General features: G+C 43.1%; 1 protein-coding gene across 1 annotated transcript in view; it reads right to left on the bottom strand.

The window, feature by feature from the left end:
* Nucleotides 1-14723, bottom strand: part of ADGRL3 (adhesion G protein-coupled receptor L3) — a gene marked incomplete in the record, with an annotated part of 777222 nt that overhangs the window by 106214 nt on the left and 656285 nt on the right. The window contains 2 exon segments of the mRNA XM_034772562.1: nt 11768-11944; nt 12633-12841. Of these exon segments, the coding sequence (XP_034628453.1) occupies nt 11768-11944; nt 12633-12841 (386 nt within the window).

Raw genomic sequence — 14723 nt, 5'->3', positions numbered from 1 at the left:
CCAATCCAGTGAAATCCGGGCATCCTCACGTCTCGCTGAAGTCAACGGACGCTGAGGGCAGTCAGCACCTTGCCGGACCGGGCAGCTAGTGAGGATACCGGGATGAAAAGTGCTCTTTGGCGCTCTACGTTAGTGGAGTCAATCTCAGAGCAGTAACAAGAGATGTGGAGGGGATTTGCTGGCGTGGAGTTGCCCTGAAATCAGCCAGTCCTGTCCCTTATTATAAACAGCCAAAACACTAAACTGTAAAGAGGACATAAAGTTGTCACCTTCCTCTATGTTACTAAGTGAAAAGCTGAACTGCAGGTTACCATGGCTACAGTGTGTGGTGAACACTATGGGGTCCCATTCTGGTCTCACTTACACAGGTGTCACTTCACTGCTGCAAAATGAGTGCTACACAGGTGTGAGCGAGAGGTAATTCAGGCCCAGCGATTGCATCTTTCTTGCGCCTTCATTCTGGCTTCGTTTCATCAGTGGAGCGACGACAAACAGCTTTTGGCCAAGTACCGTCTCTGTTTTATTTAGAAAGACTAGCTAGAGCAGCTGATCTAGCCTCACACAGTCCTAGTGCTCAGGTCACATTGCAGCCTGCTATTGGGCCCAGCCTTTGGGCAGCTATGCAAGATGGCAGGACACCGGGCACTGTCTTAGCTTGCCCACTCTGTTACCTATCTGCAGGCCGAGGGACAATCCTGCCCTATGATTTTCTTCAAAACACTCATCTTTTGGGCAAGTTCTCTGGCCTGTGTTACACAGGTCAGGCTAGATATTCACTATGGTCCCTTCTGGCCTTGGAAACTATGAATCCAACTCTTATTAAAATGGTATCTATAAAGGACATCCTATTGCCACTCTGAGAGGTCAAAATATGTCATGACTGAGAAATTCTGCCGCCATTCTTCCTAGGGACAACCATCTCCCTAGTTTAGTGTCTTTATTTAGTGGAGGGAACGGGATCAAAGAGATTCCTCAATTACACACAGCAAAACTGCATGTTCCAGAGAGTACAGAATCTAATCAGAGAGGAAGTCACCCTGAACCTCGTTCTCCCCATGAGGAAGATGTTGATTGTGAAGGTAATCAACAGGGGGAAGCTTAGTGCTGTTTAAATTCCATGGAAGAAGGAAGACTTCACCGAACCCAGGAGTGCGAAGCATTCCGGCCCCTCTGGCCCCTTCCTGTGGCTTTCTCCACAGAGAACTGGCTGTAAAAAGGGGCAATGAGCAAAACAATCTATCAGGTTTGGGGTAGAGGAAGCAGCTGCGAACAAAATGCTGTCACCGCCCATTTAATTTAACATCTACAACCATGCTTAGACTTGGGAGGATTCGATTTTTATTAGTAAACGTCGGTAAACGTTGATTTCACTGTACACCCAAACTGAAGAAGAAATATTTCCATCAATAATCATCAAAATCCACAGTATGAAAAGTGCTGCATGAGAAATTATTAGAGTTTGAGTTATGGATATTTATTTTGTAAATGCGGACGTGAGATTTGACAATTTGTGGTTTGATGGGTATAAAGCTTTAACTTTTTAAATCACAGAGTCTTCTGTCATTAAAGAATTGTTGTCTGACCATCCCCCCTCCCCACATCATTTCCCCAAACTGTGAACATTTATATGGATACAAATAGAACAAAAATGCTTAAAAACAATAGTGTTGTGCAAGTGGGAAAATGTAAATAGATAAAAAATGAAAAAAAGGTGTAAAATAAACATTGATATTATTCATCGTCATTATAAAAAATAAAAGCTGAATTCTGCCGAGCCTATCCATGCGTGAGGACTCCGGGACTAATGTTTCCAGTATTGAAGAGCACATAAATAATACAAAGGGACAGGGAGGTTAGAAATATGGAAAGGAAATAACAGAGCTCTCCCTGGAACAAATACAAGCTAAAACATCTGGAGAAACTACACAGAAACAGAGATGCAGGTGAGAGGGATATGCATGCAAAATAGCTATGCTGAAAAGGACATAGGGGAGAGAGAGTGCATAGTAAGTAATTAGATATGAGCTTGCAATGTGATATAATAGCACAGAAAGTCATTGCAATATTGGACAGTACCACTTCACAGGTTGGGGATACACTAGAGGCCTTGCTTGTGTTTGTGCAGCTGCAGTTGGAATAAATAATAATAATCCTACAATTATAAATAAGCCACAACAACTGTTTCTAGAGCACAGGCAAGAGTGCAGCTAGAACACTGCCTCTGGCTCTTTGGGACACTCTGGTATTCAAAAGAGTGCAAACAAGGAGTCCAGAGAAAGGCAACACATGCAGTGCCGGAGAGATTGATTTATAAGGAAAAATTAAAAGAGTTAAACACCGTGGTCAACATCTTCTAAAATGGCTACTGATTTTAGGATGCTGTCTCTATTTTTGGGTGCCCAACATAAGAACGAGCCCATTGCAGATCTGCTATTACTCCAGTTGGAATTGTGGGAGCTTGGCACCATTGCAATTCACTGTGGAACATCTTGAAGCATTGTGATATGCCAACTAAAATACACCTCTACCCCGATATAACGTTGTCCTCAGGAGCCAAAAAATCTTACCGCGTTATAGGTGAAACCACGTTATATTGAACTTGCTTTGATCCGCCGGAGTCTGCAGCCTCCCCCCCCCACCCAGAGCCGCTGCTTTACCGTGTTATATCCGAATTCGTGTTCTATCGGGTCGTGTTATATTGGGATAGAGGTGTAGTTAACAGCATCAAGGCTTTCTATCAAGATGCAGCATGTGAAAGTAAATGCAGGCCTGAGTGAATGATTCAACACAGACACTGGTCTCTAATGATGATGTGTTCTCTTTACCTCCACTGTTTGGCATTGTCTCATAATGAAGTCAATGGCAAAGTGTAGAAGGATACAACATAGCCATTGCATAGCTCACAGCAATGCACTGTAAAATCTAGATTTTGCTGATCATAGAATCATAGAATACCAGGGTTGGAAGGGACCTCAAGAGGTCATCTAGTCCAACCCCCTGCTCAAAGCAGGACCAATTCCCAACTAAATCATCCCAGCTAGGGCTTTGTCAAGCCGGGCCTTAAAAACCTCCAAGGAAGGAGACTCCACCACTTCCCTAGGTAACGCATTCCATTGCTTCACCACCCTCCTAGTGAAATAGTGTTTCCTAATATCCAACCTGGACCTCCCCCACTGCAACTTGAGACCATTTCTCCTTGTTCTGTCATCTGCCACCACTGAGAACAGCCGAGTTCCATCCTCTTTGGAACCGCCCTTCAGGTAGTTGAAGGCTGCTATCAAATCCCCCCTCATTCTTCTCTTCTGGAGACTAAACAATCCCAGTTCCCTCAGCCTCTCCTCATAAGTCATGTGCTCCAGACCCCTAATCATTTTTGTTGCCCTCTACTGGACTCTTTCCAATATTTCCACATCCTTCTTGTAGTGTGGGGCCCAAAACTGGACACAGTATTCCAGATGAGGCCTCACCAATGTCGAATAAAGGGGAACGATCACATTCCTCGATCTGCTGGCAATGCCCCTACTTATACAGCCCAAAATCCCTTTAGCCTTATGACATAGCTTTTCTAAGTGCGAGCTCAACCAAAGTTCAAGCAAAGATGGAAAGACTGTCCAGTACTGCAAAACAGATGGGATTAATAATCAGTCATGAAAAAACAAATCGAATGAGAAGCCTGGCAGTGCCCAACTCAGTAATGCACAAGCCAATGGGGTCGTCCAGGAGGAAATAATGGCACAAACTGGCAAGGTGGCAGCTGCATTCATCAGCTTACTCAGTAATTGGTCACCAGAAATCTCCAATTTGCAGATCAAACTACGACTCTTTAACTCAAATATTATTTCCATCTTAGCATATGGATGTGAAAGCTGGAAATCCACCAAAGGTACAGATGATATCTAAATGCTTGTGACAGCAACCACTCCAGGACAATACTAGGTATTATATTGAATGAATATATAACAAGTGAACTTGTCAGAGTTCAACACCCCCTTATATCTGAAGTTATCCAGAGAAGAAGATGGAAATATCTGAGAGCTGTGTGAAGAATGAAGCCAGAGCATCTGCCATGGCAGTTGTACTATTGGGGGCTGAAGGGACATACAAGGGGGCCAACTGAACGAATCCCTCCATTGAACAGTACTCAGAGAAGGAAAACGTATTCATAGATTGCAAGGCCCAAAGGGTAGCCTCTGTAATCATCTTTGATACCCTCAGGGCCGCCGCAGCCCATTAGGCGACCTAGGTGGTCAACTAGGGCACTACAATTTGGGGGGCGGCAACCGTGGCAGTATTTCGGCGGCGGGACCTTCCGCTGCCTCTGTGGGGGGTGGCATTTCGGGGCAGGACATTCCGCCACCTAGAGCGGCAGAAAAGCTGGCATCATTCCTGGATGCTGTCCTGTAGAACACAGACCAGAGAACTTTCCCCAAACAATTCCTAGAACCGATCTCTTTTAAAAAGCATGCAATAGCTTATGATTCTTAACAGTGTAGAGGGCATGCAAATAGTGACCCAGGATAGACAGGGATGGTGGAGCCTTGTTCATACTCCAGGCACTATCTGGCAGCATGGGAAGGACTCAGATTCAGAGCCTCTGAAATCAGGCCCAAAGTGTCCCCAGTTGGACACCCAAAAGGTGACTATGTGTGGGGATATGCAGTCTAAATGGTGCAAACACCCAAGAGGCAGAAAGAGAAGATCTTTAGAGCAATTCAGTCAGATAGACATAAGACTAATAGGAACAAAGAAAAATTTTGGCTGAATATATGGAAACCATATGATCTTTCAGACTGAACATCGGGTACCCATGAGAACTGTTATAAGGACTATATCTGGAGTGATTTAATGCTCAGGATATGCTATTGTATACACTTATGTCTTGACACTGTAGAGATAGATTACATGACAATTTCAGTTTTTCCAGCCACAATTTCTGTGCTTCCATGAAAATTTAGTCATGAGAGTAAGCTGTATTTTCTTAACAATAAGGGTTGAGTAATTTTCCCAAGGGAAGCTAGACAAATCACCCCACAATATTCTGTAAGTGACAATTCTTCACTGGCAAAGGGATGTAATGGATTACTGAATATGTCTCTTACATCTCTTAATTTGCTGATTCCATTAAGTTCCCTGGTTCCTGTTCTTGACACACGCTCAAATAGTCTTTTATTTTTCATTTAAAAAACCCAGTGAAGACAAGCTGATTTAATAACTTTTCTGCTTAATTGAAACACTCCTTGTTTAACACATTTTTGAATAAGTCAGCATAATAAAACTCTTCTGCAGAGACTTAACCCTTTCGCAGGTGCAAAATCCCTTTGCCCGACTCAATGTACAATACAGCAGCTTCAGAATTTAGCTCTGATATTTTAACGTGTTCTAGACCCTGGCATAATTCTGCTTTTTGATACTGCCCATCAACCCCACTAATGTTAATGTATGTCTGACTGAGGGATGAGTTTAGCCTGTTCTTTAGATCCAAAATTCAGAGATTGGTTTTAGGCAATAGACCCATACGTTCCATTTAGACTTTATAAATGTTTGTTCATTTCTCTCCTCAACTCTTCTCGTTCCTTGACTTCCAAAATAATTGATGATGATGTAATTTATGTGTAGCACAGTATAACATTTTAAAGCTTCAGATTAATTGCTGCACTTAAAGCATCTTGTTGGAATAATGACTTGTAGAGCACAGTACACATTGCTGAGCAATATTTGTCTACCTTAAGCTACTCTTACTCACACAGTTGGGTCTTTTTTAATGGATTTTCCCACTAGCATTTAACTAGTTTTTTGGGTTGCGTATTTTTCCCATGGTACATTTAAGATGCATCTGCTATGGTCATTATGATGCAAAGTACTTGCTTTTATGAAAATCAGCTTGTAAATTTTGAAAGATAATTCTGTAGCTGTTACACAGATAGAATGGCTTATGTCCTTTAACCATGTGCTTTTTTCCAGGGCGTAAGAACTACTGTAGTCTTATTGCATTTAAGGGTCATAATAACATCTTACAGATTCATGCATTTGCTTGCAATAATTTTTGTATAAAACCATCCAAAGTTATTTGTAATCTGACAGAAAGGTGTTTGATTTATTTGGAAATCTGAAGGCATCTAAACGAGAAATGAAAATTTTAATTTTCAATGGTACATGCTCTGAAAGACAGGAAATATTGCGGTTCCATAAGGTAGACTGCATGCTGCATTATGTAGATGGAGAGTACAATAGTTAGATAACCAGGGATGGCAAACATCATTTTTATACCTGACAAAGATATTATGAATCAGTGGAAGAGCTCTGAGTAACAGCAGGCAATGTAATCCACAGATAGGGTACTAGATTGGAACACAAGAGACTCTATTCCTGTTTGGCCACTAATGTGCCGAGTGTCTCTGTCTCCCCTCCCAACATGGCCCTGTCTTGTCCCTTTAGACTGTATGCTCTTTGAGGCCGGGCCTGTCATTTATTATCTTTGTACAGCACCTAGCACAAAGGGGCCCTGATCTCTCAGTGATACTACCATATAAATGATCATTCATAACTAGTACATCATTTTGTACTTCTGTGCAGAGACACCACAATATTTTCAACTCTTATGAGACATGGGTTTTCTTTGAATTACAGCATGCATTTCTGGAATAGCCTGTGAATTTCCATTCACACCATGACTTGTAAGTGCAATTGCCGTGGGGGACTGCCTGCCATGCCTGTCAAAAGATATCCTGCTGGGAATGAAGTCAGCTTGTGTGATTATCCTTACTCCATGTATTATGTTCCAGAGGCCTGGAGGAGATGGCCTAGCACAGGGTTATTCCTTAGTATTATGTATGGGAGAAAGGGCACCCAACTCAGTGCCTTTTAAATTGAGGGGGCATCTGGGGAGACTCTACTGTTTCCAGAGTCCCAGGATCTTGGAAAGTCATGTAAACTTGGCAGGGAGCCCATTGAATTTGATGAATAAAGCCAGCTCCAGGCTCAACTAACTTTAATAGGCAGATAGCATCTTTAAAAAAAATCTTTCTTCTTAATTGAGTAGAGTCCTGTTAAGCCTGGAATTGATCCCATCAACTCCCAGTCTTAAGACACACAGATAAATCACAGCTCTAATGGTCAGCCATTGATATTTGTTTTTTCTTAAGACACAGACATATAGCTATTACTGAGTAGAGAAGCAGAAGGCTATCAATCATTCGCTGAATGCATCAGAGTCCCTACCTCTCTCCCCCACCCCCCATATGCTAATAATTAAAGCACAGCCCATAACTCATGGAATGTCCGCAGAATTCTCCCTTAGAGGAACACACAGCATTACCATCTTACTGGGGAGGGAGCTAATTCATGGCCGGAAGTGACAGTTGTCAAATTGTAGTGCTGTCGACTTTAAATTAAGAAGAGGGGTTCAGGTGTTTGTTCCCCATGATACGCTGTATTCTCTGTCATTAGGTAGGATATTTCAGGTAGCCAGGTGAGGATATAAGGAGATGTTGATGGTATATTGAAAACTGTAAAAATTATAAGATGCTAATTCAAATCCTAAGGAGTTTCCTGGTCCTGCTTGCAGGGTAGGAGGCTCTCCAGGGACGTGTGGAATCAGAGGAGTCAGGCTGTCTAAGGCCAGCCTAGAGTAAGGTAGAGTAAGTTGTCTCTTTCGTTTTTTAGAGAGCAGCCTGCATTGTCTCTCTCTGGTTTGAGGTTCTTGTGGGTTAACATTCTAAATTCTAAGAAATGAAGCAGTGTTACCTTCCAGCAAGTGCATTTTGGTTTTAATCTGACTTTTCTCGGTGTGTGCCATGAACATAACACCTGCCAACCCTAGTGTTCCTCCATAAGGATCAGGCTGAATCTCTGTGCTTCCAGGAGATCTGGGACCTCACTCATCCTATTACCCCAAGTGCATGTAGTGGGGAAGGGGAGCCACATCTCTCCCCAATGTCCTGGGCCACGGTATGGGGAGTAAGCTGCATACAAGGGTACTCGCAGCAGTGTGCGCGCTCTCCGTGAACATTCTGCTGCCCCGAGGCAATGCTTCTCCGGACCGCTTCCTTACTAGAGGTTGTGCCATAAAGGCACAGGGTAGCCAGTTTCCCTTCTGATTCACATGATGTGCAGGTGGAGAAGAACACCTGTTAACAACAGCCCAAGTGCTATGCTGAAAACAGAGACCTTTGTTATCTGACTGGCACTTGGAACCCCTAAGTCCATGCTTCTTGGACAGACACAACAGCAAATGCTGTCTCCTTTACTTTAACATCTCTCCTGAAAGACCATGCTCTGAAAAGTTATTCATTGCCCACAAAATTATTCTGCACCAAACGCTCCCTTGTATTTTATCTGCATCCTATTTAACATACTGGGCTTACTTCTCTGGACTCACGTGAAGCCATCAGACCAATTCCCCTCCACACTGCAGGCTAAACGTAGACTGTAATGATCTATGAACCAGAGAAATGCCAGCAAGCTGCCCTTCTAGGTTACAGTCAACAAAACAGAGCTGACTTTACCATGGCAGCAGCGGTATTTTGGCAATAGCCAAATAAAAAATGAACATGACACTACAGCCATGAAAACAGACTAGCTAACATACAAAAGAGACTAACATGATGTGAATCAGTCTAAGGAGTGTTGCCTAGTGGATAGGGCACCGGACTGGAACTCAGGAGATCTGGATTCTATTCCCAACTTGGCCACTGGCTTGCTGGGTGATTTTGGGCAAATCACTTGCACTCTCCGTGCCTCAGTTTCTCTGTCTGCAACATGTGGATAATGCTACAGACCTCCTTTGTAAAGCAGTTTGAGATCTATTGAAGAAACGCTCTACGTAAGAGCGAGGTATTATTATCTAAGGCTCCATTATATTTATATGGGCCCATTATTGGGGTATTTGAGCCCCTTAGCATCTTTAATGTATTTACCCTCATAACATCCCTGTGAAGTAATGATCCCTATGTTACAGATGAGGAATAGAGAGACAGAATGGGGAAGGGATTTGCCCATGGCCACATGGGACGTCTGTGCAGAGCAAGGACCTGAACTCCAGTCTCATGGTCCCATACTAGTGCCCTAATCACTGAGGCATCCTTCTTCCTCAATTAAACTCTAGTAGGATTCATTTTCGTTGTATGCCTGGCATACTTTATCAGCTCCTGAGGGCCTTACTCTGTTTTTATTTCACCCTTCTCATTATTCAGTGAGAGCTGCCCTAGTGAAGACTGAGTAAAAGCTGAACACAGTCCTCAGAACCAATCCCTTTGTTAGCTGGCTTATTTGGTGTCGGCTATGTACCATACAATAACCAACCTATAGAGCTCCATTGAAATCTTTATTAGGAATAGGGCTGGACTCTGCACTTAGCAACAGCATGTCAAGGGGAAGAAAAAGTCTAAAATGCTTTTTCCCCTCAACCCTCCTCATTTTGTTGCAAGCTGTTAGTTGCTGTCCAGATCCCCATCCAAATTACCCACATTTCCCAGACGCAACCTCATTCCTCAGTGACACTGCATATTTTTCATCTCCGGACAGGTGACAGCCAGACAAACACACACGCTTTTGGTAAATCCAAACAATTCCGGACAGTCTACAAAAAAACTAAGCTTGATCAGCAGAACTGCGTTCATTTGTAAAACATTTGTATTGAATATTCGCTTCTTCAAGCTAAAAACAGACCTTCGATTTGTCTTTAGCTGGCCAATCCCAGGCAGTCACTGAAGTCACGTAAAGCCAAATTCTGCTCTTCATTGCATAGCAGCAAGTCCCATGGAAGCCAATGGGAACTTTATGCATGTAACTGGCAGCATTCTCTCCCCCTTTATCCTCAACCTATCCAGCTCTGCCCAGTTGCACCCTGTCGCAACAAGTGTGCTACATGACTGTTAAAAGAGCTGCCGGTTCCTTGTTTCTTGTTTCTGTCATTCAGAAGAGAGCCTTAATGCATATTTGAATGCAGTGCTTTTAAATTCTCTTTAGAAAAATCATAAAAACAAAAGCAGACAAAGGAGCAATGTTGGAAAAATATTCAGAAGTTCCTTGGATACCATAACAGCATTTGCGGTTACATCTCCGTAGTTACAGCAGCAGCTCTGAACTGCTCTGAGTTATCTGACTCTCTTCGCAGAGTTTGTATGGAAGATGCTGTATGCAAAACAGAGCCCTAGCCCTGCAACTGGATCTGTGTAGACAGAACCCGGCATTCATGCAGAGCTCCACTGAAGCCAATGGGACTCCCTATACACCTAATTGCAGAAACAGGGCCTAATATGCTCAATACAAAATAGCATTGCAATGATTAGTTAATATAAAAGATACCACCATTGAAAAAAAGAGAAAAAAGAAAACAACACCAATGTCATTGTTTGATGTGACAAACTCCTTAAGACCCAATACAATGTCAATGCCGTCATTATGATTCATACATTACATTGGCAACACACCGGATCCATTAGTCACTTGGACAGTATTCAGTATCAGAGGAACCGGTGCCATTCGATCATAACATTATCACTATGGGCTGGTGGCTCAATACAACTGTTGTGAAAAGTAGCTACTGCACATGCATTGCAGCAGACTTGAAAATGAAGCTGTATTGTTCAATACAGGCCTACTAAATGTATCATTGTCCTGCCTATAGCTTGCAGAATGTATGTGTTTAAAAAAATACGAGCAAATGTTTAGTCACAAAAAGCAAAACAAAGACCAAAACTGGATTTTTCTCTAAAATGATCTTTGAACCTTGATTCATTTATCCATATAGAGAGAGACTAAAATGAGGTACTCCCTTTTAAAGAATAGTAATTAAACTGGGCTAATAACTTGTTTTACAAGCTCAGCTACAATGTTAGAAAAAGCACACCTAGTCCTTCTCTCCAGAGTACCCATCTCCAGTACAGATGGGCAAACCTGTTCAGATAATGTAAGAACCAACTCAACCTTTCGCCTGTGCGTGCATCAAACCTAAGCGGATGTCTCCACCTTACAAGCCGTGAGCACACTGAGGAGCAGTTACTGACACAGGTAGTTCTACCATCAATGGGATGATTCACGTGAGTAAAAGTCCTATTGGCGTGAGTAAGGGTTACACCATACGGCTCAAAGCAAGTGACTCCACTGAAGTCAATGGGGCTAACCGTGGACCACCTGGCCCTAACAGGAGTGTGCCATGTGGCAAGGAGGGTGAAAGGAACTTCCCCTTCCTTGCGCAGCCTGAAACAGAGGCAGGCAGAATTCCAAGCAGTGACTTACCGGCGCACCCAGGCTGGCACCGGGCAAGGGAGAGAGGCATAGTTCTGCCCCGAGGTGCTGACTGGCTGCATAGGGGGCAGTAAGCCACACACCCCAAAGAGCGTTGTCAGCATCACAGGGATCTTTAGGATCCAGGAAGCCCCAGCAAGGCAGATCCCTCCTACTACTCCCCACCAGCCACACTGCTGAGCTGGGTCTCCAGGGCACAGTCAGACCCCACATGAGCAAAGACTGCAGCATCGAGCTCTCTGTCGTCATGGGTTTGGATGCAGCACCCACAGCCAGCCTTTTGAAGTTCACTGCTCCCTGTTCTTCATCTCATTTGGCAGCTGGTCACTCTATGGGCCAGCCACAGCCCTGGGATACTTGTGCTGAAGTTAATCGGCGTGACATACAAACAACCCGGGCAGAGTGACAGGTTCGGTGATTGGAATCGCCTTCAGACAGCGACCTCACCGAATGTTTCTCTCTTCCCAGCAACAAAGCAATATTGTATTAATCACGCAGCTCCGAGATTTCCAGTGCCTACCTTGACTTCCACATGTGCCATCAAGACTGCAAAGTTGGTGAGGTGATTACAGGAACATGTGGTGTGCGTCTTGTTTGTGGTCAGGAGCCGACACCCCTGTTTCGACCAGTACCCTGTCATTGTGTGTTTTGAATAGTTCCAGAATGAACAGTTAGGGTTGAAAATTTCTTCTGACTGCTGCAGAAAGAAATGAATAAATGCAATAAAAATTCTAATGGCTTCTGAGATTTCTAAATGCACTCTCTTCCCCCAGAGTTTGTAACTCTTACCCTTTCATTTCATATAAACAATCAGCAACAGTTTATATGTCAAGTATTGTACATGCCAGAGAAAGTTAGATTGTTGCTGCTCTCTTTGTTACTGCCAACTTAGTTCTTTGTTCTTGATTAATTTCAACCACAGACTAAATTTAACTCTTCAGAACCAGATTGCTTCATTTGCATTGCAGAGCAGAGAAATTAATTGCTTTAAGCAATCAACTTTTGCAATTACAGTACTTGGCTAATGGAGGGCTAACTATCCTCTTTCACTGAAATCCTATTCCCTCTAATATCCCCTGCCACCATGATAAAATAATATTTTGGACCATTTTAATATATTGGTAGCTTTTAATTATGGAGTGACATGAGTTAGCAATTGAATGATGGGGCTTCTACACAATGGAGATCCTGATTAGTACAATGTAAAAGAGATATTATCTATAAAACATTAGGCACAAAGTAACAAACACATAATTCAAAATTTAATCCAAGGCTACTGAGTGCTTCAGGTGGCCAAACTTGGGAACCTTTGCTGCATTAGCTTTAGAAATAAAATTAAAATCTCTTTAAATGTGTGGTTTCCTGATGCCCCCACGCTCCCGTACCTTGATGTGCTTGACTGTAAACACCACAGGATCAGCTAGATAAACCTTATTGCTGAACTCTTTGTTTATTGCTGCTGTAATGACAGGGGAGTTGACTATGACGGAGTGATTGGTTGACATGGCCTCTGTTCCCAACTTCATGCTGGCGTTCTCCGTGGAGAGATAGTGACCCAGGTTGTTATACAGCACAAAAGCCACCCTGATTTCACCTACAAAGTGCAGAGAGGAGTTAGAGATCAGACCAGTCCAGCCCAAAAGTTGTGTTAGAGATAACAACTGTCCCTTCCAAGCAAAGCGTTCTGTTAGCTATGACTTCCTCCATCTTGTCTACTCTGCCGAAACAAAGAGCTGGGTGTGTGCACTTTGGGAACAGTCCAGCCTGTGTTGCTAAAGAGATAATGTATCATTGGCTCGCTCTGTGAATGCAACAGAAGTCAGGAGTTAGAAGCATTGAGGCCTGGCACAGAAAACTCAACTCCCACTGTCACTGCAAATACCAGAACTCCACGTGGTCCATCAAGTTGTCCAAGGATGGGGAGAGCTGCTTATCCGATACTTCTCCCTGTGAGCAAGTGGGCAGGAAGAAACTGAAGGGAGATGGTGAATTGGGAGGGACTGCAGCTTATGGCACACATGGGAATAACCGGCTCCATGGAAAAGAGGTGAAGTAGCTTACTCCTCTCATAGCAAGAAGGAGCAGTGAGAAGTTGGGTGTCTAGAAATGACCCTTTGTTGTCTGCTCTGCTCCTTGGGCAGTGCCACTTTCATCCTTGGGACACACTGTAAAGTGACAATCTAAGCCACAGAGAGCAACTTGTTGAACAACCTAACAGTATTTCCATTCAAGACTGTAGGGTGAGGGACAAGGGGGGGCGGGAGTGGGTCAGAAATTACCCATAAACAATCAGCAACAAAAGAGAAAAATTGTGAAATGTTAGTTATAACTAAATACATTTTTTCAACCAGGTTTTCTCCCTTTCCATTTAATTCCATTGCTAGAGTTATTGCATAAAACCCATACTACCAGCAAATTGGTTCCTAACTGAAGCAATCCTCTTTATTGCTTTTTTGGCCCATCATTGCAAAGATCTTAAAATAAGGAAGGCAGTGAGTTAGTTTTCCTTTATAATTATTAGTATTATTTTAAAAAAAGTCTTTCCACTACTGGATTGGGCAGCTATGACGGTACATTTCCCAGCTTGCGGGATTTCAAGGCAGAGTATCACAATGCCCTAATAATGTGAGGATGGCAATTGCCAAGGGGAACAAAGTCTGATTGACGACTTGAGGGGAAATTCCCCAGTGGGACAATACTGCCTAGCACTTCTACAGCATTTTTCACCAGTAGATCTCCAAGCACCTCACAAAGCAGGTCAGTATCATTCTTCACATTTTAAAGGTCGGGAAGAGCCAAGACTAAAATCCAGGTGCCCTACGCCCCCGACCAGTGTTCTGTCCACTAGGTCATGCAGTAACAACAACGAGGTCAATGTATTTGCACCTGATTGTGCCAGAGGAGAAGGTAGGTAGCCCTGAAATAGCAATACAATATGGTGATCTTATTTGAAGATTATTTTCTGTAACTAAAGTAAACTTTACAAAAATTGAAATGCCCCTTCTATATTAATTGTCTAGTGATTTTTCCAATGTCCTGTGTTCTGGGGAGACTTCAGGGTGAACAGAAGTGCCTAAATGTGAGAGATTGATATTACTGCTTCCAAATTTATTTCATAGCTTTAGGCCAGATCCTCAGCTGGGGTAAACTGAGGCAGTTCCCCTGACAACAACAGAACTATATCGATTGACACCAGATAAGGATCTGGTCTTTTGGTGAATCCTTTGTTACCACTTCCAAAGTGGAGCTAACAACGGCAGACAGAATTCGGATATATCTGCCACATAGGGTAAATCAGCTGGTGGTATCAACGACCCTTCTCAACAGTGATCACTGTCTTCCCAACAGCAAAGCCCAGTGCCATTTTGACTTTTTGGAGCTACTCCTGTCTGCCAGTGGGAAAAATGCCAAGTCGTTTAAAGAGAAAATCTGGTCTAGTGAAAGAATAGAAAATGTTATCACAGTCCTGGGCTGTA

Source organism: Trachemys scripta, chromosome 5 (assembly GCF_013100865.1).
Source record: "Trachemys scripta elegans isolate TJP31775 chromosome 5, CAS_Tse_1.0, whole genome shotgun sequence".
Lineage (NCBI taxonomy): Eukaryota > Metazoa > Chordata > Testudines > Emydidae > Trachemys > Trachemys scripta.
The sequence above is the reverse complement of the archived record's forward strand: the minus strand, read 5'-3'. Positions and strand labels throughout refer to the sequence as shown.